This window comes from Octodon degus, unplaced genomic scaffold, assembly GCF_000260255.1.
Source record: "Octodon degus isolate 3935 unplaced genomic scaffold, OctDeg1.0 scaffold00153, whole genome shotgun sequence".
NCBI classification, from domain to species: Eukaryota; Metazoa; Chordata; class Mammalia; order Rodentia; family Octodontidae; genus Octodon; species Octodon degus.
In genome coordinates this window covers 5,744,412-5,769,932 of record NW_004524729.1, presented here as the reverse complement: position 1 = coordinate 5,769,932, position 25,521 = coordinate 5,744,412, and the positions used below count along the sequence as shown (strand labels likewise).

Here is a 25,521-nt window from a genome sequence, read left to right as displayed (position 1 = left end):
ACGGCTGGGTGGAATCCCAAGCAGCTTGGCCAGCCCAGCCTCGAGAACGCAGGGACCATGGGACCTTGGGAAGGAGGTTTCCTCTGCAGGGTCATGGAGGCTGAGAAATGCTGCAGGAAGAGATGTAGGCCAGAGCTTGGGCCAAGCTACCAGCGTGGGCGCAGGGCTGGCCAGCATTTGGTATGTGGGGGCTTGCTCGCAGCCACTTGTCCTACTCCTAGATACCTGTCCAGCAGGTCTGTGATGAGGGGCCCGAGAGGACGCTGCAGGGTTGGGGAGGACAGCCTGAGCTGGTGGTTACACAACCAGTGTGAACGTTTCTGGGACCCGCTTGCTGGGTCCTCATTGAAATTCAGGACGCGGGCCCTCCCTGGCTTGAGCGCAGCTCTGCTGAGCTTTTATTTCGTTTGTGAATAGTTCTCGCTAGAAGCCCCTCTCCCAGAGCCTGGTGCTCCAGACAGCCGGGCGGCAGCAGAGGTAAGCACACAGGCGTGAAGGCCCACGGAGGGGAGACGCCCGATCGCTTGGTCAGCTGATGGCAGGCAGCGAGTCCCCAGGTGGCCTGGCGTTTATGTAGGGAGTTGCTGATGGAGGTGGGAAAGCCTCGTACCTGAGGCCGGTGTCAGTGACCCAGGTAAACTCCAAACTCAGCCCTGAGTGCAGACTCAGGTCTGTCTTCCTGAGAAAGAGATTTATTTACTTTTTAGAATTAGGTGTTCATTTTTCTCTTTAGATTCCTGTCACTTCAATGTGACTGATACCTCCAATACCTCCTTGTGTTTTTTTAAAGTTTCTTGAAACCAACTCCTTGCAATAGGAAGTTCTCGGTGGTGAGAGTCCATGATAACTTGGTAACTCTTGAGTGGGCAGCAGGTGTGACTTGATTCCCCCACCTGTCCCAGCACCTGTCCCCAGTGCCATGACACGAGATGGGCAGTTCCGGGAGGAGCTGGGCTATGACCGGGTGCCCACACTGGAGCGGGGGCGGCCGGATGTGGGGCGACAGGACCCAGGTGGCTTCAGCGCTGACACGAAGCCCAAGGACCTCCAGCTGTCAAAGAGGCTGCCCCCGTGCCTCAGCTACAAGACCTGGGTGTTCTCTGTACTGATGGGGGTGAGTGCGTGGCCGCCTGGCCCAGGCTTGGCTCCTCCTGGGTGGGATGTGTCCTGGCCATGTAGACGTCTTCTGGAGGTCCGTGTGCACACTTCTGCAGAGGGAGCAGGGCGGGCCGGGTGGGTCCTGAAGCCCTAGAAGTCATGTGAGTTAGGGTGAGGGTCCTTTTGGGGGAGAGGAGCCATTCCTTGCTTTCAGTTTTGACAGCAACCTTCCCCTTCTCTCCCGGGCAGCACTGGCAGTCCCAGTGCTGGCATGGGGGAGGGAGGCCCACGTCTGGGTCATGGCCGGGTGACAGCAGTCCTCAGAGAAGAGTCCCGGGTAGGCAGGTGCTCTGGGGCAGACGTCGCGGGTGTGTCGTGCTGCTGGTGCTCCCTCCCTGTCTGTTGCCGTCTGCAGAGCTGCCTCCTGGTGACCTCAGGCTTCTCGCTGTATCTGGGCAACGTGTTTCCCTCTGAGATGGACTACCTGCGCTGCGCAGCTGGCTCGGTAAGCCCCGCCCCTCAACCATGCTGCCAGGACCTGGCTCCTGGCCTGTGCTTGACACCTGTGCACTGGCACCTGTGGGTTTCTGTCATTTGTTCCTCATTCAGAACTCCCTTGTGTGACTTTAGTCCGATGGAGTGTTTATCTGCACTGACACCCGGGAGGCAGGTCTGCACCTTGCTCTGCCAAGCCCTGCAGTGGCGTTTTGGTTTCAACCTGCAGCTGCCTCCTGGTGCAGCTGAGCAAACTAGCAGGACTCTGCTGTTGGGGATCATCTGTCAGCCTTCAGAACAGAGCTCCTGGTGGGCTAGACCTCCCCACCGTCCTCCAGAACCTGTGTCCTCGCCTCCACACAGCCCCTGATGGTTACAGAGATGTCTGAATGCGGGCCTAGGCAGCCCCACACCCTCAAACGGCCGTGCTCTGTCCGGGCAACTATCCGTTATCCTGGCTACCAGCCCTGCTCCTCCAGCTGCAGCTCGGCCTTCTGCCACCCTCCAGGGCTTCCTGACCTCTGTCCTCCTCAGGGCCTGGGGTTTCTTTGTCCACAGTAATGTCAGTGTGGCCCGCGTCCCTCCCCTCCCACTTCCGATCACAGCCTCCGCTGGCCCTTGGTCCTGCTCAGGAGTCACAGCGGAGTGCGAGTGCATAGCCTGGGCAGGAGCCCTAGGCTGTGGGGTCCCAGACTGGAAGGGACAGCTCCTTCCCCTTTCTCCATGCAGACATTTGCTCCTTCCGGGCACTCTTCAGCCGAGACATCTCTGGCTCTGCGCATGCACCGCACATTCTGAGCTGGGTGTGGTGGCACTCAAGATTTAGAGAGACCCTGTCTCAAAATTAAAAATAAAAGGGGCTGGGGATGTGGGTTAGTGTAAGGCCCTGGGTTCAGCCCCCAGCACCCTCCCCACCATAATCAATCAATCAATCAATAAGTCAGTCAGCCTAATCCTGACTTTCAAGTGTATCCAGCTAGAATTTTTTTCTTTTTTTCAGAACAAACTGGGGATTGAACTCAGCCCCTTGTGCTTGCCAGGGAAGTGCTTATTCTACTGAGCCATCTCCCCAGCCCAAACACTTACTGAATTTTATTTTATTATTATTATTATTATTATTATTATTATTATTATTATTATTTTGGTACCAGGGATTGAACTCAGGACCTCGAGCTTGCCAGGCAAGTGTTTATTCTTCTGAGCTGTCTCCCTGGCCCTGAATTTTTTAAAGAATAAATTACCTTGAGGTACCTGGGGACCATCAAGGTCAAGCAGAACCCCTGTATGAAGCATCTGGCCACACCAATGCTTGTCTGCCAGCAGCATGACTCAGATGATTCCAGAAGCGTGAACGTTGCGGTGCATTATTATTAGACGAATGTTTGGTGGGGACGGCACAAGCCTTTGCCCAGCAAGTGTCCTGTCACTGAGCTGTGCCCGGCTCTGCAGTACCGTGTTTTCAGGCTGTCCCTGGGCCAGCACAGTGCTGGGAGCAGCGGCTCACTGGGCTCTGCTTTCTCCTTAGTGTCTCCCTTCGGCGATTGTGAGCTTTGCTGTTTCCAGGAGCAACATGAATGTGGTGAGTGGGGCCTCCTGCCCTCTGCAGACCTGGAGGGAGCTCCGCACAAGACGGGTTTGGTGAGGAGGTGGGCGCCAGGGTTCCAGAGCCATGCCCTCCTCCAGCAGGGCACCCCCACCCTCAGGTCCTGGGGTCAGTCAGAGTTTCAGCAACCTGGAATTCAGCAGATGTCACCTTCCCTCCTTCAGCTGTGCAAAGAGGGAACCCCTGCCACCTTGCCTTTCAGATTCCCAACTTTCAGATATTGTTTGTTTCCACATTCGCCGTCACCACTACCTGCTTGATTTGGTTTGGATGCAAACTCATTCTGAACCCATCGGCAATAAACGTGAGTCACTGCGCTGGGGTAGGTTTCCTGCTCTGTGGGGACTGTGTCTTCCCACACTGACGTTACCAGCTCTGCTCACTGGGGTGTGGGGGGCTGCTGCTGGCTAAGGTGGAAATGGGCAGCAAATCCTTAGTTATTGAGCTTGACAAGGGTTGAGGATTTTACTTGTGTTCCCAAAGAAAAGTATTGTTTCCATCGAATGAACTCTTTTTAATTCCAGTAGGGAAATTAATTGATAAACAATATTTTAATGTATCTTCCACAACAGTTCTTAAATATTAACAATAACAGCTGAGGGTGTAGCTCAGTGGTAGAGCACTTGCCTGGCCCTGGAGGAAAAACTCCAGCGTTAGGACCGGGGAGATAGCTCGGCAGCATAAGCACCTGCCTTGCTGGTGCGGTTTGATCCCCAGTACCACACACACACACACACACACACACACACCCCTCCAGCACTACAAAAAAAATAATAATAATAATAACCACATATTTCATCAAATCTGCGGTCCTATTAATTATGAGACATAGGCATTCTATGTGCTACTACAAAAAGTGGGAAAACATACTCAAAGTATAATGCCCAAGGAGAAATCTCACTGAAAACAAGATATTCTCAGCAGTCTCATAAGCCAAGAAAAAGAAAGTTTGAGAGTATGGAAGGAATCCCCAGCTGGCCATGCAGGTAGAGATGGTGCCTGCTTACCTGATGCTGGGGTTTTAAAGGGCATGTGGCAAAGTTACTAGATATGAAGCTTAGTACAACTTCAACTGTACCGACAACAAAATTTGAAATCTAAATACAGATACCATTATACAGAGTTAAGTATATGTGAGTTCAGTTCCTGGGAAAACAGCTGACAAGAGAGTCCCCAGACTGTTAGATGTGACACCACTCTCTTACAGTCATCCTGGACATAAGAGGGCAACAGAAGCAGGGGCCTGTGTCACAGGGAGGAGCTTAAGCGAACATCCCTGCAGCCGAGGCCCCTTGAAGACTAAGCTGGGGACACGTACCCTCTACAACTAAGATTAATAGAAAATCATCTGTAAAATAGGATAGGTGTGGTGAAGGGTGGGGGAGCAGTCTGGTGGGTCTCCCCGGAGCTGTCCAACACTTGTGGACCACAGTTGGCGCCCCAGGACATAAGCGAGGGCCACAGGTCCCCGGTGATGCACCTCTGCCTTCCTCTGCCAGGAAGGTCCCTGAGTGGTAAAGGCACACCGAGGAGAGACTGTCTGTCCCCGCAGACACAAGGAAGAGTGACGGAGGGAGGAGTAGCCCAGGGCACCTGGGGCAGTCTGCCCCTGCAGGGAGAAGCGTGCTGGGGGAGGAAGCTGCCTGGCAAGCTACAGCTGGGGCAGCGCTCCTGGGCTGTAGCAAGGAGGGCGTGTGGCTGCCCATTGCTAGCGCAAAGGCTCAGCTCCTGTCCAGGTGACCTAATGCCCACCCCTGGCCCTTTGGAAACTAGCAGGACTTGCAGGTACATTCTGAAGCACAGAGCCTGGAGCTTTTGCTCCAGTGCCTCTACCAGGAAGTGTCCACCAGGAGGTCATCACAGCAGTGCCTGTCAGCGGAAACCCAACACAGATGCCCAGGTTTCGCCCAGAGCCTGAGTGCACAGGTGGGAGACAACCATGGGGGGAGACGCACAGGGCTGCGTCTGCCTGACCATGCTCTGCGGGGCCTGTGCCCCGGCAGTCCCCCAGAGCTCGCAGCCGCAGAGCCTCTGCTCCACCTGGCCAGGCATCAGCATCCCCAGTGGCCCTGGCCACAGAGAGCTCTGAGGGTCCCTGAGCAGCAGCCACCTCAGGCAGGTGGGGACCCTCAAGAATGTGGAGTTTGAACCACCCAAGCTCAGAGATGGTCTGGTTGGAGGACACAGATGTAGGTGGTGGGTAGGACATCCAAGGACATGGTTCTGTCTGTGCAGGGTAGGCCCGAGGCCCGGTGTGCCACTCTGCACGCCCCTGTTGACCTGCCAGCCTGTCCCCAGTTCCCTTGAGGATGTGCCCCGGGCACCTGGCTGCAGAGTGCCCTGTTCTCACCGTCCGCTCCATCTCGTCCTGGGCGTGTGGAACCTGTCCCTCTCCAGGCTCCCAGGTGCGGGGGTGCCTGCGTCGCACTGGTAGGAGGCCTGGAGGCCTGCACCCGGCACCACTTCCATACCAGCCGACGCGTTCTTTGCACCTTCAGTGTCAGGAATGTGGCCTTGCCTCCTGCCGTACCTGTGCTGGCCAGTCGCCCAGAGCGTGGCTCTGCTGAACACCCGCACCAGCCTGTGGCCTTGTGCCCAGCTTCTCCTGCCTTGACGTCCTCAGCCCCTCCGTTCCTCACGGGAGGGTGGCAGAGCTGAAGACCCCTCACTTTCTCCTCTTCTGGGCATGATGGTTTACAGAGAGCCCTTCTGGTCCTCGTCAAGGCCCAGGAAGTTTGTATTTGTAATTCCACAGAGAAGAAGTTATAGGAATTCTAGTGAGTTCTTTCCAATCTATCACTTCCAGTGCAACCTGTGGTGAGACACTGAGGCGTATTTGTACTTGTCGCGAGCCCAGAGGTCCTAAGTCCAGCTGGGATGTGGCTAACTGGAGCTGAGAACTAGACTCAGGGCCAGACCTGGGTTTTGTGAAGTCATGAAGAGGAGTGAGGCTCTAGGCTGAGTGACTGAGAGTGGCAGGGAGTGGGTGAGTGCTAGGCTAGGTAGGAGGCCTGAAACCAGCTCCGCAGTATGCAGAGGAGGGCTTGCAGAACGGGAGCTGCATGGCACAGCTGCGGCGATGGCCGGTGTCTAGAGGTCGGGGCCTCAGCTCCGGCGCGTGGTCTTCTGTGCCCCGGGAGGCCGCAGCCTCCATCTCAAGGCTGATCCCAGCTGGCGGTGTGGAGCACAGCGCTCCGTCCCACTGGGGCTCCCATGTGTGTAGTTAGAGGCTAGGAGGGCAGGAAAGCGCTGCCCTATCGTCTTTGCTTTAAAGACTACATGTCGGCACCTCAGCTGGACCAGTTGCATTGCTTAAGGCCAACTGAAGGGATAAGGGAAAGCCCTGACCAGCTCTGCACATGTCAGTACGTGGGAAAAGGGCCAGGCTCAGCCACAGTGGTGACAATCCCCCTCCTTCAAGGAGTCACCCAGCCATCCTTCACGTTTTGGATGTACCAAGCAGGTTGTAGCTCACTGCTGAGCTGCATCCCTGGACTTTTTAACTTAATTTTGAGACAGGGTCTTCCTGAGTTACCTAGGCTGGCCTTGAACCTGAGATCCTCCTGCCTCAGCCTCCTGAGTACCTATGATTACAAAACATAGGCCACGATACCCAGCTACTTTACGTACTTTGAGGCACTATTATTAGTTGAATGTTTCTATATTCTTTTAAATTTTATTTTTAAAATTATCAGAGTGACTTTGTATTATTTACTTGTGCTGTTGGGTGCTGCTGGGAATCAGGTCTTGGGCCATGTGTTACAGGCAAGCACTCCCAGCCCGACTGCAGCTCCTCGTGGCTGTTGGTGAGCGAGCAGGAATGCACTCGTGCGCCTGTGCTCACGTCGGGAGCCGGAGTTGTTCTGCAGCCCTCGGAAGCCCTGTGTGCACAGAGCAGCTGCCAGGATGATGGGGAAGGGAGAGCTTGGGGTCAAGGGCATCCACACCAGAGGGAGAGGGTGTGAAGCCCAGGCTTGGGGAGGAGCCTCAGGGTGGGGGGGCCTGCCTTCTGGTGAGGCCGAGCCCCCCACCGTCCCCTTTGCAGATATAATTTTTTTTTTTTTTTTTTTGCGGAACCGGGGATTGAACTCAGGCCCTTGTGCTTGCCAGGGAAGTGCTTATTCCACTGAGCCATCTCTCTGCCCCCCCCCCCCCGCAGATAAACTTCAACCTCATCCTGCTCCTTCTGCTGGAGCTTCTCATGGCGGCCACTGTCATCATCTCAGCACGCTCAAGTGAGGAGCCCTGCGGGAAGAAGAAGGTGGGTGCTCAGGGGTCCTCACGTGCCTTGCGGCCACAGCGGGGGCTGCCACGGGTGCAGCCGGTGGCCATGGTACAAGTGCACGGTCTCTCCCTGTGCGGCCACACCTCACAGGCCACAGTGGCATCACAGGGAGAGACCGAATCTGCTCACGCCACCTGTGGCTGTAGCGTAGTCTCTGTGATTTGACCCATGTTGGTGTGGGCTGGCTGACCCTCACGTGGCGGCCAGGCACTTCCACCCAGCAGACGCCCCAGGACCCCGTGCTGGGTGGCTCAGCGTGACTATGTCTCTCCAGGGCTCTGTCTCTGACAGCACCCATACTTTGGATGAAGTGGCCTTTCCTGCTCGGCTTCTGAAGTCCTACTCTGTGAGCTAAGCTTCCCTTTTCTTCTTTATCTTATTTTAGCTTACTGGGAGGGTGTGCGGGCGGCTGGATAAAGCCCTTGTAGGCACGAGGATGGCGGGCACAGTGTAGACCCCGGGTGTGAGACCCCAGCCCCCACTGCGAAAGGTTTCAGCCCATCCCAGCGCTGTTGACAAAAGATCCTTGGCCTTAAAAGATGCTGGTGCCCGTGGTGAGCAGGGGTTTCCAGTTCAGTGAGACCCGGATGTGCTGGTGCGGTGGCCAGCTGGCCCCTGAGGACACATGGGGGGGTTCTGCCTGCTTCCTCCTGTCATCCTCTCTGTCTCGAAAGCCTTTTGTTGTTGTTTGCTTTTTGGTTTTGGTTTACTTGTGCCCTTAGTGAAAGATTGGTTATAAACCGCCCAATATGAGCGTGGTGCTACTGATTTCTTTGTAATTCTGCCACTTTCTGACATAGATTTTGGAGTCCATTTTGGAGTTTCAAACAAGCGTAGATTTATTCCCTTTTTAATTTTTGTCATCATCGTGTAGGACCCCTCCTCTTAATCTTTAGTAATGTGCTTTTCGTGTAACGTCCGTCCTGACTGAAGCCCATTGGCCGTCTTTTCGTTACTGCTTGCTTGACGTATCTTCTCCTTCTGACTTACTTTTTTTTTTTTTTTTTTTTTTTTTTTGGCCGAACCAGGGATTGAACTCAGATCGTTGCATTTGCCAGTCAAACGCTTATCCTACTGAGCCCTCTCCCTGGCCCCGGACTTACTTTTCTGACCCTTCCTGAAGTCTGGTGTGTTTCCTACAAGTCGAGCAGAGCTCTCGTTTTTGGTCACATCTGTCGTTCTCTCCCTAGCCCTTTGGATCTAGCTATTGGAGGTTGTGATGGCTGTCGTCCTGCCTTCTGCTCTTCCTGGCCTCCCTCCACCCCAGCCTCCTCCTCCTCTGCATCGCCCATCACGCTGCCACTCTGTGCTCGCCGTTCCAGTGTCCCACCATCTCTTCTGTGCTGCTTTCTTCTACTCCAAGCAGTCCCTTTAGATGCTCCGTGGTCTTGACAGGCATTTTATGTTTTGCTGTCTTCCTCTCTTTTCTTTGTCCTTTTGAGACAGGGTCTGGCTATGCAGTTCAGGCTGGCCTTGAGCTTGCTTTGTAGCTTAGGCTGGTCTCAAACTCATGGCAGTCCTCCTGCCTCAATCTCCTGAGGGCTGCGGTTCCAAGTGTGCACCTTCATCCTGGGCAGTCTTCCCGCATTCTTGGGAGGAAGTTTTGCCCAGCATTCCAGGCGGTGGTTTCCCCTGAGCACCTGGCAATTCCATGGTCAGCAGTGGCCCCGTTGCTGGCCTTTGCTGTGAGCTCCCAGCGTCTGGAGGTTTCTATCCCTGTCGGGATTGCTGTCAGGCAGGGGTTCTGCTCTTCTTCACCTTTGTGGGTTTTTTGGCTTTGAACACAGGCAGGCCTGGTGACTGGTCCGCCCCCAGCTGGAGTTCCTGTGGCCTCATGGTCAGGTTGGGACTGGGCTCTGCAGGGAGCCCAGCTGCAGGCCAGGGTCGCTCCAGCCACTGTCCCAGGCTGCCTCAGGCTTTCCCATCAGCCTGAGAGTGTGGCGCCTGCTAGCCACTCTGGCCCTGGGAGGTAGACATCTGCATGCTGTATTCTGGGGACCCAAGCCTGCTCCTTAGGCATAGACTCTTGGTGTGGTGGCCCAGCAAGGTGACACTGCCCTGTTGCCCCTGCAGGTGGTCGAGGTGATTGCTGGCATCTCTGCTGTCCTCGGTGGGGTCATCGCCCTGAATGTGGACAATGCTGTCTCAGGCCCACACCTCTCAGTGACCTTCTTTTGGATCTTGGTGGCCGTGCGTACTTCCCGACTGGTGGCTGCCATTCTGGGCTTCCTTCTCAGATCTGGCAGGCGTGGCTACTTAGTGAGCTTGTTGGGGGGGGGGCACCAAGTCAGCATCCTGAGAGGGACCCACTGGCCCCCGTCCTGTCCAGCAGGGTGAGTCAGTATACGCTTTTGTACTAACTGCTGTTACTGTCTCATATCACTTTTATTACTTTTCTAAAAACCAAAGTTCTCTTTAGTCTAGACAATTTTATAACATAAAGTTTTATAAAACAGCATATTACAATTACTAAGTATAGCTATAGCAAACACGTAGCACAGTGCTAGCACTGGAGTGCACCTCACTACACCCTGCTGTCCTGTCACGCGGCCCCGGTCCTGTCCGTCACTGCCCTTGGAGCTCATCTGCAGCCTTGTGTTGCTCAGTGCGCAAGAAGCTTGCCCAGAGTGCTCTCCTTAGCCGTGGCCACAGCCAGGTCTGGGCTCCTGACGTCCTTCATCGTGCTTGGTCCGGAGTGACTCCTCCACCTGTCACATGTCGCTCCCAGACCCGTCTCTCTGTGCCTTGCGCTGCAGACTTTGCACCTGCTGTCCCACTGGTTTGTCCCATGCTGCTGTCTGTTGCAATGATTTTTAGTTTGGTGTCTGGTGCCCAGCATTGTACAGAAATGAGGAGGACGTGGTGGCGTCCTCCGTGCATCCCGGGCTCCCTCAAGTAAGCAGGGCTCGGAGAGGTGGACCCTGGGGGAGTGATCCAGCATGCCCATGTTCAAGCCTCCGGTTGTCCCAACCACCTCCTGGCATCCTCACTGTGCCTTCTGTGTACACCTGAGCTAGAGCCCTAAAATGACAGGTTTCTGGTTTGCAGAGGGGAGAGGTGTTACCCCAGCCTGTGATCTTGTCGGAATCCTGGGGAGAGGGTGCCCAAGACGCATCACCAAGAGGGGCTGCCTCTTCAGTAAAGAGTCTGTGCCCAGGGGCCATACCCCTCAGAAACGACCAAACAGTGAGAGGGTTGTAGAGGCCACATCCCGGGGTGGAGACAGATCACAGGGCACACAGCGGTCACTCCTTGGGGCTTGGGTCAGGGGATAATTGTCCTAGAAAGCACACCTTGGGACAGTGGGGGGTTTGAACACGGGCATGCTGGAGCTGGCTGCTAAACCCATGTTCACCAGCTGTGGTAGCTCACGGCATGTGAGGATGTCCCCGTGTACAACCCCATGGGTGACTGGCGTGAGGCGGAGCGCAGAGGGCACAGATGTGGCTCTGGGGCTCCGAGGGGCACTGGCCCATTCATGCAGCTTTTTGGCAGGCCTAAGGTTTTAAGTAAGCACTTGAGAAACATGAGTCCACAGAGCCGATATAAGCGAACCCCGATTCTCACCACTTGGAGACCAGCCAGGCTACCTGTCCTGCCCTATGTGGAGGGGTGTCATGTTAGAGTGGAAGCCACAAACCTGGACTCTGACGTGCTCCTTAGTCCTTCCTTTTCATTCTCTCCTAGTGCTTTCCGAGTGCCATCGCCAGCCATGTGGCAGCAGAGTGTCCCAGCAGGTGTCTGGTAGGTGGGGGACTGTCCCTGCCATGGTGCCAAGGACAAGGCTCCAGCTGTATGGGCAGCTGCAGGGGCGCAGGCAGGGCCAGGCAGAGAGGCCAGCAAGCTGGGTGGGCTAATGCTGGCACCTCCACCCGTGAAGGCCAAGCCACTGTCCCCGGGGCCCCTGCATTGGTGCCATCTTGAAAAGAGTGTGTGCGCGTGTATGTGTGTGCATGCGCGCCTGCGCCCACATGTGTGTGGCAGAAAAAATTCCCAACACTAAGGAGAGAGGGAGGATGGGCCCAGTAGTCTCGCTGCTTGCTGCTGCGAGGACCACGGCTGACTGGGAGGCAGTGCTCTGCCAGGTGAGCTTCGCGCCCGCGCCAGGGCCGTGTGGCCTCTGCATCTGTGGTGATGAAGGCCCTGCCCCCGGTGTGCTTGCAGTCAGTGGGCAGAAGCTTGGTGCTGTGTGCACCCCGGCGACTATAATCCACCCTCTCTCCCTGGACCTGCTTTCCAACCAGGTGGAGGTGCTGATCGCTATCAGCAGCCTCACATCCCCGCTGCTGTTCACGGCCTCTGGGTACCTGTCCTTCAGCGTGATGAGAGTGGTGGAGATTTTCAAAGACTACCCACCAGCCATCAAAGTATGTACTCACTCCTGTGGCTCTGAAACTAGAAATGGTGCCGCTTCTTCCAGCGTGATGCTAACAAGGGTCTTTGGGCAGTGGCCAGGTCAGATGGGTGCTTTGCAGAGTCGGGTGGGGAGCATCGGTTTGCCTGTGGCGTGAGGTGGGATTCGACTAGCTCTTCCTGAGGATGGCAGCATGGCTTCCACAGCCCTTGGCTCATCCAGTCTGTCCCTGCTGCCAGCAGCAGCATCCCACCTGGCTTCTGCCCAGGCTGTTTCTGCGTTTCTAGCTCTGGGTCCACCCAGTCTCTGTGCAGCATTCTAAGAGGCTGCGGCCTCCCTCAGCTTCTGCATGCCCTGGGCATCCGTGCACCCTTCAGAGCACTTAGGGTCTTATGGGACATTGCACTGGGATTTTAGAATTTATTGTAGTTTAGGCAAGGGTCTGCAGGGCGTGCAGGGTCTCAATACTAGATTGGACTCACAGTGAACTGCCTGTTTACAGCTTCCCAAGAGCTAGGATTACAGGCATGCACCACCACGCCCAGTCTCAATTACTGTCTCAGTGCACCCCGGGGGGCAGAGCTGGCACAGCAGGCCCAGGGATCAAACCCCCGGCCCCTGCACCTGCTTGCAGGTGCTTTTATCCACCAAGCTATTTGGCCAGCCCTTCCACTTGGAGTTTAGACCCATCTGAGGAGACCTGAGAGTGTGGCGAGCCTGCACCTTCCCGGTGGTGTTTCTCCACAGGAGATGCTCGGGCCTTTCAGCCAGCTCTGCAGACATCATCCTTAAGGCTCAGGCACCTAGACTTCCTTCCAGTAAAAGCGTTCCTTCCACAGGTTTAAAAGGGCAGCATGGTGCAGTGGTTTTTTTAATACTGAAATGTCATAGTCACTTTCTCGTCTCTGGGACATAATAGCGGAGATAATTGGGAGGAGAGGAGGCTTACTTTGGCTCACAATTGGTCCACAGTTGACACAAATAGCATGGCAGAGGGCGTAAGGCAGAAAGCTGCTCACACCATGGTGGCTGGGAAGGGCGCCGGATGAGGGGCGGAGCTAGGGAAAGACACACCCTCTCCCAGCCCAGCGACCTGCGTCCAAGCAGGCCCCACCTTCTGGAGCACATCCAGTATAGCCTCCCCATGACCCAGTCACTGTCAGGTAGTGAGGCTTTGGGGAACATTTTATCTAAACCTACTTTTAATTTTTATTTCAAGATAGGGCCTTGCTAAGTCGCTGATTGGCTCAGGCTGGGTTTTCTGTGCTGAGCAGCCACACGTTTCTGAGGAGCTGCTTTAGATTTCAGACCATGTTGCTTAGAGTGTACACATCTATCTGAGGACACTCGAGTGTTGTGCTTTGTACCTTCCCTGTATGAAGTATCTCCGGAGGGAGCCTCTTGGGCTCTTCCTGGCCCAGCCTCCCTGGGAGCTACAGGTGTATGCCAGGGCTGGCCTCAGTGGGTCACCCAGTGTGCACACGGCCGATGTAGACGTGGACAGACCATCTGAAAGTGAGTGTCAGATTTTGATAGCTGGACCCTTCCCTTGAATCTAGGTGAAGAAACCTTTGGACGCAGTGATGGGGGACACAAGACCGGGCCAGTTACCTCAAGCTTGCTGCTACCCAGCAAAGCTGGGCTGGGCTGGGGGCTGAGGCTGGCTGGGGCTGAGGCCGGAGGGAGCCAGCAGCTGCTCCGCAGAGCGACCGAGCTGCTGCTAGGCGAGTGAAGCAGGCAGCGGGATTTATGGATTTGGGGGGGCTTGGGGGTGGAAGCCTGGTGATTCTCGTGGGCCAGGGTCACGGCTCCAAAAATCTTTCTTCTGGCTGGACTCAGTCGTCTCAGCCCAGAGGCTGCTGGATCTTCCTTGTCTGGCACCATCATCCTGCACAAACATCCGGCCTGTGGACCCAGGCCTGCGGACAGAAGGACAGCAGGGGCCTGGGTGTTGGTGGCTTCTGAAGCAGGGTGGGGCTGGGCACGGGAAGGAGGGGAGAGACAGAAGTGAAAACGCATCCGGGCCCAGTGGGCAATGGACAGTTAACCTCGTCCTGCAGCCTTGGATAGAGCATCTCCAGATGGTCAGTGTGTCAGCGTCCACACGCAGAGCTGAGGAGACTGGCCCACGGGCTGTGGCGGCCCAGACGACAGAGCAGCCAGCCTGCGCCCCGCTCCAGCCGCCCACCAGACCTCTGCAGGCAGGAAGAGTCCGTGTTTCAGCCAGAGTGGCCTTCAGGTCCCCAGAAGTAGGCAGGCTGCTGTCATCGTGCCCTGCAGTCGGAGGTGTCGTTGCAGCGAAGCCGGGGGACCAGCACCGAGCTCCCGGCTGTGCAGCCCCACGAGGAGGGCTGCAGGCTGACCAGGAGCGAGTGAAGCAGAGAGCCTGTTTTTTCTTGCTAACAGTGTCACACTTCAGGCACCTTTCCTTGCTTTTCTGATCCTACAGGGCGCTCGTGGTGGGTCTGTGGCAACGTGTCTGTGGCACCTGTGGTCATCGTTTACTGGCCCCGGGCCTCATTTTGTTGTCTGAGCCTTCCGTCCCACCGTAGTGGGCACTACCTGTCTCACAGCTTTTTACACTTTGGCATTTCTAAAGAGCAGTCCTCTGCAAGTTGCACCGCCATCCCCACCCCCCACGCGGTCAGCGTCATCTCAGTGTTCAGCCCAGGTGCGGGGCCCTTGGGCTGGGTGTTGGGTGGCCCTGGGCTCTCTGTGCAGGGCCCTCCTCCCCCCAGCTCTGGGCCCATGTCCTGTGCTCCCTCTCCAGAGCACGTGGTTCTTGTGGTACTCAGCTCTGGCTTCACGTGGTGTCCCCTCCCCGAGGTTGCTGTTGGCGCTGGTCCTCTCGGCACTTTCTCACCTGTGAGCGGAGGGAAGGCAAGGCCGCTTCCCCCCACGAGGCGAGTGTGTGGCATGTGCTTTCTCTTTCTGTGGGACAGTGCTGAGGACGCACCAGTTTTCAACGTTTTTAGTGTTATGAGCACCCTCAGCGTGGCCCAGATGTGGCCAGCGGGACTCTGCTCCTGGGGACACTGGCTCCGTCCGTCACAGGTGCCTGTGCCTTGGGTGGGGGACCAAACGCAGATCTAGAGGCCAGGCTTGTGGACTTCCTCAGGAGCAGCGCGGCTGAGCCTTTCCGTGGACAGCTGGAAGGAAGGCACACATGTGAAAGACCACGCGTCTCCCATCAGTATTTCTAACTCCAGTTTAACAAACCAGGTCTTTTCATTTTTCGTGGCTCTTTTCAGTTTATTGCATGGAGGAGTTACAGGAATCTAAGTGAAAGTGGACCCCAGTGGATACATTATACAAGCTGTGAGGTCTTTAACTCGTGACAAGACACTGAAGGGGTGCTCCATCGCAAGGACACCCTCCTGAGAGCTTCAGTGAGCTGGAGAACTCGAGGCGTGTGAACCTTCAGCTGTCGCCCTTGGTCAGGCCGTTCTCTACCGGGAACTGGCATGCCTTCCTGCGCCGGTCACCCTGGAGCTGGATTACTTCTCTGTATTGTGGATGCTCCGTGACAGTACCATTGCAGGCAAATTTCTTCTGAATCATAATCAGCAATCCCTTGGACGGTGGTAAAGGTCTTCCTGCCATTTCTCTTTTTTTTTTTTGACGGTACCAGGGATTGAACCGAGGACTTTGCACTTGCCAGGCAAGTGCTTATTCTACTGAGCCATCTCCCTGGCCCCTCTCTGTTGGACTCTTATATGGATATAATCCTCAGTGCCAGCAGGAAGCAGGTCCTCACCCTTACTTGCATCAGCAAAGGGGTCGAAAGAGTGGAGGTTCTCGATAGTGGACACACGATACAGTTCCGTTTCCTCAGTGGAAACAGCGTGCAGTAGGCGGCTGCGGGAGAAGGTGGACAGGGCGGGACGGATTGCTGGGGAGCAGGCCCTCAAGGGGGAGGCAGCTGAGTCCTCAGTGGCGGCTCAGTGGCTGGGGCCACGCCAGGCCTTTTTTAAAGGAAAAAACATTTAAAGTTGCATCTCTTTGCTCTTACTTCAGAGTAGAACTGTTTCCCTACCACTCGGGGCCCTTACTAGGCTGCTAATTTTGTGGTGTTAGGACGCAAACCCAGCGCTGTGTGCTGCCGGGCAAGCCCTTTATCACTGACCTACACCCAGCCACTGTCTTCCTTCATCTTTTAAGGCACACGAAATTGTTCTCAGGTACGAGAGATCATCGTCACTGCTGCAGCCGCCGACTGAACGAAGTGGAGCCGTATATCTACCGTCGTATCACCCTAGAAGGAGCAGCCCCTTGCTCTGTGCGGCAGTCCCGTCTTTGTTTGTTTGTGCTGTTGATTTGAGATGGTTGTCCAGTGGCATCTAGTTGGATTCAGTTTTAAGGTTTAGTTCTTTTTCCCCTCTTCTTCTTTTTTTTTTTTTTTTTTTGTTTGTTTTTAATTTTATGTATTTGGTCCAGGATCTTGCTACACAGCTCAGACTCATAGTGATCCTCCTATTTTCAACCTCCCCAGCACTGGGATTATAGGCATGTGCCACCAGGCCCAGTCTTGGTGGCCAGCTCAGCATGGGGTACCAGGGATCAAACCCGGCTCCTTGCCCTTGCCTAGGCAGGTGCTTAGACCACTGAGCTATCTCTGCAGTCCCTTTTTCCCTTTTTAAATGATATTTTTAGATATCACACACAATTTGCATGGTTCCAAAGCCAAAGCTGGGGCTGGAAAGATGGCTCAGTGGTCTAAAGCACCTACTTGGAACAAGCTCGGCAAAGCACAGGGACCGCGGTTCGATCCTCCAGCACCACATGCCAGCCAGCCGCGCCCCCTGGTGGGCTGAGCTGGCCACACACACACAATAAATAAATGTTAAAAAAAAAAAAAAAAAATTAAAAAAAAAAAAAAAAAAAAGCCAAAGCTGAGGCAGGTCACTCAGAAGCCGAGGAGCCAGCCCTGTCCCCCTGCCCCGCTCGTAGGCAGAAGCAGTAAGTCATTTCCCTCCCCCAAGGCAGGTCGCACGCAATAAGCACTCTTCTGCACGGTTTATTCTGCTATTTTCTGGGCCCCTTCCCCACTACTCTGCTCATATAACTCGCTGGCCCAAGCTGGCCCTAGGACGGCAGCTCGGTTATATTTAGTGTCCCCTATTGGGAATGAGTCCTGGTAATCAATCTTGTAGAAGGCCTCCAGTTGGAATCCGAGCTAACTATTTCCAGGATAATTAGCTGGGAGAGGAGCTACAGGATCCGAGAAGATGCATCTATGACACTCTACGTGTCCGCTAGCTCCCTGGGGCAGGATGGGGAGCACCTCAGCTGCTGAAGGGCACCCCCATTTCCTAACCAGGAAACTGGGGACCATGCTGATGTCTCCTGGCTGCTGCTCCCCGTTGTGCTCGGGGCCCTCAGGAGTGACAGTTCCTTGTGTGTGTATGCTGACTCCGTCACTACTTCTCTGTTGGCGTTGGGCTATAGCTCACAGTGTTTCCTGTGACCCGTGATAGAGGGTGCAGTCTCTTCTGCAAGTGTACACCCAGTGTGAGCCACGGTGGTCTGTCCTGGGCTCTCCTGGGGGTCGTGAGGCTAGGAGGCAGTGGCACATCCACAGGGCTCTGCACTTTTCTGCCTGTGGCTGAACCAGGCCCACAGGAGTCCTCGCAGGACTGGGGGAGCTGGGATGGTTGCTGTCCAGGCTGCTGACAAGGGGAGAATGCCCTTGTCTGGGCCACCAGGGCATGGCGTGGTGGACATGACTGATCCAAGGAGGGCCTAGGGCAGCGGGAGTGTCCACGGGGGCCACGGGTCTGGTAGCCACATGGGGGCTCATGCCTTGCTCTGCCTGCAGGCCTACGATGTGCTGCTGCTGCTGCTGCTGCTGGTGCTGCTCCTGCAGGGCGGCCTCAACACGGGCACCGCTGTGCTATGTGTGAGCTTCAAGGCCAGTGCCAGGCTGCAGGGCCTGCCCTGGGAGGCCCCGGCCAGCCCACAGGAGCGCCCCACAGGGGAGGTGAGTGACTAGCCCGGGCCTCCAGGGGCATGGGGTGGCCTCCATACCACTCTGTGTTTATAAAATACCCCAGGAAAATCTTGAAAAGTTAAAAAGTGAAATATGTTATTTTTAAAACAAGGTACACACAAGCCCATTCCCCCATTCCTGAGAAACAGTCTGGCCTTGGGGTGCTCAGTCTCGGCTTGTAGGTACCCACAAGACTTGCAAGGCCCCCAGAGGCCCAGGGCTTCCACACTGGCCCTTCAGGGGAGTTTGTGCCCACCCAGCCTGGCACACAGGGCTTCCTGCACTGGGCACCGCGCAGTCTAGCCCTTTAGCCAGGACACACCACCTGGACAAAACCCTCTCCTCTAGACTCTGCCTCTTGTCCTCACCTCAGCCCTATATCCCAATGTCCCCCACAAGTGAAAGTTGGGGGCTGGCTCCTCCCCGTGGACCACCTGTTCTGGTGCTGTCATCCCTGAGCAAACATGCCCACTGCCCTCACGTGCTCTGTGCCCCAGAGAGGGACCCAGGCTGGCCCTGGCTTTGGGCTCCCAGCTCTGTCCCCACACCTAAGTGAGACACCCCGGGTTTGTGTCACAGCCAGCAAGGTGCAGAGTCAGGTGAATAGTTTGCAGGGACATTACCCTGTCACCTCAGGGTCAGCAGTCCTTTCTTTTGCCTGCCAGGTGCAGGCCTGCTCCCGCCACAGAGAGTGTGAGGGCTGAGGCATTGCTAGGAGAGTGAGCCGGTTTTCCTCTTTTCTGGCGGCTCCAGGACTTCCTCCCTTACTTCACAGACAAACTTTTAATGCAGGATGCCACCCCTGTATGGCCCTGGCAAGGTGTGCCCTCTGCAGGGGCAGCCCTGGTGATTCTGTCCCTGTCTCTATCACAGGTGGCCAGAAGCCCCCTGAAGGAGTTTGACAAAGAAAAAGCCTGGCGAGCTGTAGTGGTGCAGATGGCCCAGTGACTGCAGGACGGGGAAGATCTGTGTGTGGCGTGCGCCCGGCCCGCAGCGCATTCAGCCTACAGACTCAGTCCTACAGCCCCTCCTTTCTAACACGTCCTCCTCCTCCCTTTAGGGCAGCCCAGGTTGTGAGGGGGCCTTGTTTCTTACCATAGTTTAACTTTGAAATAGGCAAATGGCGATGGTTCTTTGTCTCGTTGGGTAGAGCTCAAACTCCAGGTGGCCTCACTGCATGGGGGGCGGCGGCGGGAAGACTCCTGGGCGCAGAGAGGCTCCAGGACTGTGAACAGAGGAGTTTGGGTGGACGGTGGACCTTGGCCTGGCTTTGCCTGTGCGCCCTGCGCTACCCTGTAGGCACTGCTGAGTCTGGGCCTTTCCTTCCGAGATGCCCTCTCCAATTGCCTGCCACAAAGTTTCCCACCAATAAGGGCAAGGTGCATCCAGGGCACCCTCCTCCAGGCTGCCACGGTCATTGCCGCCTGAAGTCCACACCCAGGTCCTGCCCACTCTTCCTAGGAGCAGGTGCCAGTCCCTGCAAAAGGTCACCTTTCCCTGGCCCAGCAATGTCCTAGAGTGTCCACACATCCAGGGAAGCTTTGCAAAGCCACTGTGACAGTTCATTGTCCCCTGGGGTGGGACTGAGTTTCAGCCTTTGTGACTGACCACTTGGTGACAACGACAGCTGAAACAGCCCCTCCCTCCATATCTGGCCTGCTCATGAGGGACTAACTCCTTCTGTGAACTGGGGGACACCTGTGTCCCAGCTCTTCCACCTCCTTTACTCATCCCACTTCACCTGCGTCCAGCCTGGTTCAGTGCCTCCCAACCTGAGAATGGTGTGCCTGTATCTCAGGCACTGTCACACCCACACAGGGCCCGTCTGCCACCCCTGCCAGCTAGGCTGTTTGGGTGACGTTAACTTTGGAGTTTGTTGAGTACCGTCCTTGCATCCCAGGTGGTCACCTGGCGTTTTTCAGCAATACAGATACCAGCAAGTACAGGGGCCAGGCGTTCTGTAAAAACTAGAAGACATGAACACGTGTTCTCATGGAACTGGCTGTGCTAGTTTGCTCTCCGTGGAGCAGTACTGAGGCCTGGAGTGAACCTTGTGGCCTGAGGCCCTTAGGGACAAAAGACCTGTAGACCTGGGACATGAAGACTGGTGGGATGGCCTGCCGAGTGCACAGGAGGATGTCCTAGCCTTCCCACCTCTGACCTGGGACGCCAGCATACATGACAGGTGGAGCACAGTCACCTGAGGGACCAGAGAGTCCAACATTTAGAGCCAGAATGAGGCAGCCGAAGCAGCGGGGATGGCTTGTGCTTTCTCATTTTAGAGTGCTTAGAAATACCCAAACACTTAAAAAAGTTTTCGTTTTTTGAATTGTCTCTTTTAATTTACATTTCAGTTTGGGGTAGTTTGATCTTTGTGAACAATAAACACTAACCTGCACTGTGGCCAGCCACCTATCTAATGCCTGATCTCAGAGGACCTGATGTGGGGTTCTGGGGGGGGGGCACTCCCAACGTGTCCTTGATTCAGATGGCCGAGGAAGGTGAAGACCACAAAGTTGGAAGGCACGGCCAGCTCAGGAGAGGCTGCCCCGGTACCCAGCAGGGCAAAACAGCTTGGGAGCCAACACCGAGGCCCTGGTGGGATGGGCTGGCCTTTCCTCACCTGGGTGCCAGCTGGAGATGGGGACAAAAAAGAAGTGGGCAGAGGATGTGGGGGACCAAGTCACAGTTGGCTCAAGACCTAGGGGCCCTTGGGACACTGGGTGGTGGTAGTCTCCCAGGAGTGACCCTACCGGTAGCGAAGCCACTCCTGACCCTCCACTGCCCCCTACCTGTAAGGGGGCAGCGCCGGCCAACAAGAGGACTCAGGGAGTACAGTCTGGGGGGAAGGGCTGGGGGGATACCATACACCCCCAAGCCGGCAGGGGGCGGGGCCGTGACAGGGAGGTTGGGTGTGACCCGCTCTTTGTGACCCTGGGACTTCGTGACCTGACTACCGCCACGCCTCCACCGAGCGCCAGGCGGGGTCCTGGCCACTCCTCGCGCTCCCGACGCATGGCTCACGCGGTTCCGCGCCGTGGACCCCGTGCCCAGGACTGCAGCCCGGGACTGGGATCCCGACTAGGAACTGGACTGGGCCCTCGACCCGAGCCCAGACCTGGACCCCGACCCAAACCCCATGCCCAGGACCGCAGCCCAGGACCCAGACTCCGACTTGGAACTAGACCCAGAACCAAACCCGGGTCTGGATCGGGATCACGACCCGGACATCCACCCAAACAGGATCCCGCACTCCCTGCAAACCGCTGCACCTCACCGTACCGTCCGCGCAGCCCCACGCCCCACGCTGGCCATCACCTGGTCCCCAGGGGTCACCACAGACTGAAGGGTGAGCACCAGAGGAGAGGACCAAAAACCCTGACTCCACCCATCCCGCACGCCAGGAACCCTTCCCTTGGAACCGCAGGACCCTTTCCTCCAGGACTCAGACCTGATGCCCAACCCAAGACCTCCAGACGTGACTCCTGACCCAGACTGAAGTCCCCACCCCCAGTCCTGTCCTGTCTACGTCATCCCAGACCTCCTCTCTGACTCCTGATGTGTCCTCGTGCCTAACCTCCCAAACCCTCTCCTGTCTGCCTGACCCCTGACCCCTGACCTCTCCCTCACCCAACTGCCCTAACATTTGACCCCTGTGACCTTTGACCTTTTCACCCACCCAGACCTTTCCTCCATCATAGGTACATCACCCAACTCTGTCCCCCCACCTCCAGACCTGTCCCTGGACCCCTGACCTTCCCTGCCTGGAACATTACTCCTGTCCCCTACACTCCTCACATCTGGTGCTGTCCCCAGGGTCCTGTGGCAGGAAGTACAAGCTGACCAGGAGGGGCATGGAACTGGTGGAGAGGACCCGGCTGTCATCCACATCGTCAGATGGGGCTGGCAAAGGAGAAAGTGAGTACTGTGTGTTCCTGTCCTCCCACCCTGGGCCCCATCTGGGTGGGGGCTGGTGTCCAGGTCACAGCTAATGTAGGACTGCCCCAAGGAGGGGGCCACAGGCTGCCAGGCCTGCTCCCCATGGGTCACTCCACCTGGGCTCTCACCGTGCCCAGCACAGGCTGTTACCTAGTCAGCCTTGGTCCGTGCCCTTTGGTGAACACCTGAAGTCCTCTCAGTGATGCTGCTACTGCAGGCGGGCACGGGTTCCCCTTGGAGGACCTGCTGCTGCTTGTGTTCTCCCAACGGCCAATATCTCCTTCCCCTGGCCAGCTGATGGGTGCATGTGGTCCCTGTGTTAACGCACACATCCCCCATTGTGCACTGAATTGGAGCTGGGCCGGGGGGAGCACACCAGGTGTGGGTCCAGAGAGGGCACATGAGAGGGTCAGGCATAGTGTGGAGCCCGGGCACTGCTGCCTTGGAGTGTGCTTGTGGGGATCTCAGTTGCTGGGTCAGAGATTCCAAGAGGGGCCTGATGCCAGGCAAACACTGGGCCATCTTAGGCCATGCTGTGGGCAACAGGTGATGCCCCTGGAGAAGATCTGCCAACCTGGGGTCAGGGGCCTGAGAGAGCCACTCATGCCCTGACCACAGATTTGAGAGGTCAGGAGAGGATCTCATGTCCCAGAGTGGCTGGGACAGGCATGGGGGTAGGGTGAGAGGGTGAGGAAGTGCGCTTGTCATTGTCACATTTCTGGGACAAAACACCCAGTACCTACTGAGTAAGAGAGGAGAGGCTTGTTGGGGCTCATGGCTTCAGTGTGTTCGGTCCATGGTCAGCTGGCACCAAGGTAGGAGCCCAATAGAGGAGGGGCAGTTGCTCACACCATGGCAGCTAGGAGGCACAAAGGAAAGGGAGGAGCCAGAGCTGCACCCTCCACAGGCACAGCCCAGGGCCCCGGCTCCTTGCGGTGCCGTAACTGTGGGTGAATCCACTGAGGCACACAGCGCCCGTCCGTCCGCACAGTCAAATCTCCTTCCAGAGCTCTGCCCTCAGCACAGGGGCCTGTGAGGACATCTAGATCTAAACCATAATAGCAGGGTGCAGCATGGGAGAGGTGGCAGGGGCGAAGGGGGCAGAAGAGCTGCCAGGGCCTGGGCCAGGTGCGGGCGAGTGTGGCCTGGGAAGGTGGGCAATGGTGGCCGCTGGCATCTGTGTCCTGGTATCTGGTGTCGGAGTCACCAGCTGACCAAACAGCCCGGACACTGTTTCCTTTGGTTTGTGTTTCTTCTACAGAATTAAAACAAGGCAATTCTCGAGCTTCCACTTCTTCCCCCAAAATAGACAGATACAAAATGGCAAGACAGTTAACAGAAAAAGCAATCAAGGTAAGCACTCAGTGGGAGGGCATGCTGCACAGCTGTAATCACAGCACTCTGAGGCAGGAGGACTGAGAGTATAGTCCAATCTGGGAGATCTAGTGAGACCCTGTTTCAAAATCTTAAAAATTAAAGCAAAAAAAAAAAAAAATCTGGGAATATAACACTACAAAGGCTCTGGATTCAATTCCTAGCGCCACAAAAGCAAAATGAAAGAAAAGGAAATTTATATTGGAACTGGGAGAACGTGTCATCCTCTTGCCTGGGAGGCCTTGTCCACATGCAGGTCCGGGCAGCTGCACCTCCTGTTCCAGCTGTTCGGGCGTGCAGGTGTTGCAGCAGGTGCTCCAGCAGGTGTTGTGCCCAGCTGCAAAGGGCAGCCATGCTGCCACAGGGTTCTGCCACTGTCTATTCACCCTGGCAGGGAACTCCAGTATCTGGGCCAGGGACGCCCATCTATCACATAGAGGGGCTGTCAGGAACACCGTGTGGTGAGGAGGAGAAGAACTCGGGAGTCGTGAAGCCACCTTGCCCTGCCCTGGGCTGCTCATGGGGCCCCTCTGCTCTGCTGGAAGGCACACTTGGGTTTGGGGGAGCCTGAGAAGGTGCTGGGGTTTTGTAATCAGAAGCAGCAGCTCCCTGTCTAGTGCCCAGAGAGTGTGAAGGTCAGACAGGACCGGGAGAAGGTGGCTCTCTGTCTTACTCACACCCATTTCTGTGGCTCCAAGGCCCGGGTAGGGCGAGAGTACTGAGAAAGTCCACGCATGTTAGTGATGCAAATCACCCTCTTCCTGTAAGGCTCGTCCAGGCACAGCTTGCAGAAGACACACACAGACTGTGCATGCAGAGGGGGCTGCACGGCCACCCAGGAAGCAGAGCCCTGCACACATAGCGGGCAGGCAGTGTGACCAAGGCCGCCCCACCCTGAGGTGGTGGTGTTATAAGGCAGCGGCTGTGTAGAAGCTGTTCTTGGGAAGCATTGGTAACCCGAGTTGCTCAAGGTTTCCGCGGCCCTGTTCTGCCAGCGACAGAGAGGCAGGTAGATGCCTGCCTTGTGCATTTCTGCTCTGCAGGGCATGGAAATGATCTTTCCAGTCTACTGGTCTTTTGCAAATTATGAATGGTTTCTGTACTGTAGTAACATCTATCTGTCCTGAACACTCTGTTCTTTCATAATTATATCCTGCTATTTTCTAACCTATCTGTAGGTTTATATTTGTTTTCTGGTCTCTTGTAAATAACTGAATTGACTCTAAAACAAAGGACTCTAGCCAAGCCCTCTGTCCTTTCCCTGGAGTGTGGCGCTTACTTATCTACGCTGAGCCCCGCATGCCGGGGGTCGCTCTGTCTCGTCTGACTCTCTCTTGTCCTATTTGCTCACTTTCCTTCCATTGTTGCCTGGCTGCTATGGGATGGAAACTTCCTAAAATTCCACTTCCTCTGCCTTATTTTTGGCAGAAATATTACACTCTGGTTTGTTTGTGTGTTTCCCACAGGAATCATATTTGACTAAGAAAATCAATCCTTTTTGAAGTTATTAAATTTCCAGCAAGCAGCAGTCAGGGTGTAGAGAGAAAGATTCAGGCAGCATCTGGGTGCAGCCTTGCCTGGCAGGCCCTGGACACAGCCTGGAAAAGTGCCGAGTCCCGGGGATGCAGCTCAGCTGGTCCCCTGGTCAACAGGAATCCTGAGGGTACTAGGGAATCCTAGGGGTCAGTTCTGGGTACTAGTACCAGCTCGTCACCCTGTGTGCCCTGAGTTCTTTAGAGTAGGTCACAGGCTTGCCACAGGGCTGGTCAATGGGTCACCCCCATATGTCCACTCCACCTCTGCTGCCTGGCCCCGATGCCCATGCCATGCCTCTAACCCTCTGTGACTGACCAGCTACGTCCTCAGCTGTCATCCAGCAGATTGGGTCAGCGGTAAAGTACACTTGGTCTGTCGTCTGTTGTGGCACAATGCTTGAGGCAGAGCTCTGTGTGAAGGAAAGAGGTTTCTCGCAGCCTAGTGATGAAGGCTGGAAGCCCTAGTGTGGTGTGGATGGGGCCTGTGGGTGGCAACACAGCCAAAGCATGTGTCGCTGGTGAACAGAAGCCAGACAATTCCGGTCAGGGTTGGGCCCTCATAGCAAGGGCTCTGGGGGGACCAGTGCTCCCGAGTCCAGCACCTGCCGTGCGGGGGAGGCCAAGCCAGGTGCCCCTTGGTCCACTGGTTGCCATCCTGACATTGCTGCACCTGTGCCAGGCTCTCAGGGACAAACACGTCCACATGTGGCCATGCTGCTGCCGTCGTCCAGCCCCGGGCAGCTCCTTCTCCCACCATCAGCCCCAGCCACCTTCTCCCCAAGCAGCTGAGCTACGGCCGGGGACAGCCACAGCGTTGCTCACCTTCTGGCCTGCCCGCTCACCCATCCC

General features: G+C 56.1%; 2 protein-coding genes across 3 annotated transcripts in view; both read left to right on the top strand.

The window, feature by feature from the left end:
* Positions 1–82: 82 nt before the first annotated feature.
* On the top strand, positions 83–19,003 carry Mlc1 (megalencephalic leukoencephalopathy with subcortical cysts 1). 2 transcript variants are annotated; one of them, XM_023702560.1, is made up of 13 exons: positions 83–180; positions 418–477; positions 903–1,114; positions 1,514–1,603; positions 3,119–3,172; positions 3,399–3,500; positions 7,356–7,457; positions 7,756–7,827; positions 9,555–9,671; positions 11,169–11,225; positions 11,726–11,848; positions 17,654–17,815; positions 18,698–19,003. In XM_023702560.1, exons 3-13 carry the CDS (start codon positions 920–922, stop codon positions 18,770–18,772), a joined length of 1,149 nt encoding a protein of 382 aa, XP_023558328.1. In that variant the 5' UTR covers positions 83–180; positions 418–477; positions 903–919; the 3' UTR covers positions 18,773–19,003. The 2 variants fall into 2 exon arrangements, with proteins under 2 accessions (XP_023558328.1, XP_023558329.1); XM_023702561.1 differs by lacking the exon at positions 9,555–9,671.
* Positions 19,004–21,131: 2,128 nt separating this feature from the next.
* Positions 21,132–25,521, top strand: part of Ttll8 (tubulin tyrosine ligase like 8) — a 33,257-nt gene continuing 28,867 nt past the window's right edge. The window contains exons 1-3 of the mRNA XM_004642469.2: positions 21,132–21,173; positions 21,641–21,742; positions 23,025–23,116. Of these exons, the coding sequence (XP_004642526.1) occupies positions 21,679–21,742; positions 23,025–23,116 (156 nt within the window). The 5' untranslated portion in view covers positions 21,132–21,173; positions 21,641–21,678. The remainder of the gene's footprint in view (positions 21,174–21,640; positions 21,743–23,024; positions 23,117–25,521) is intronic.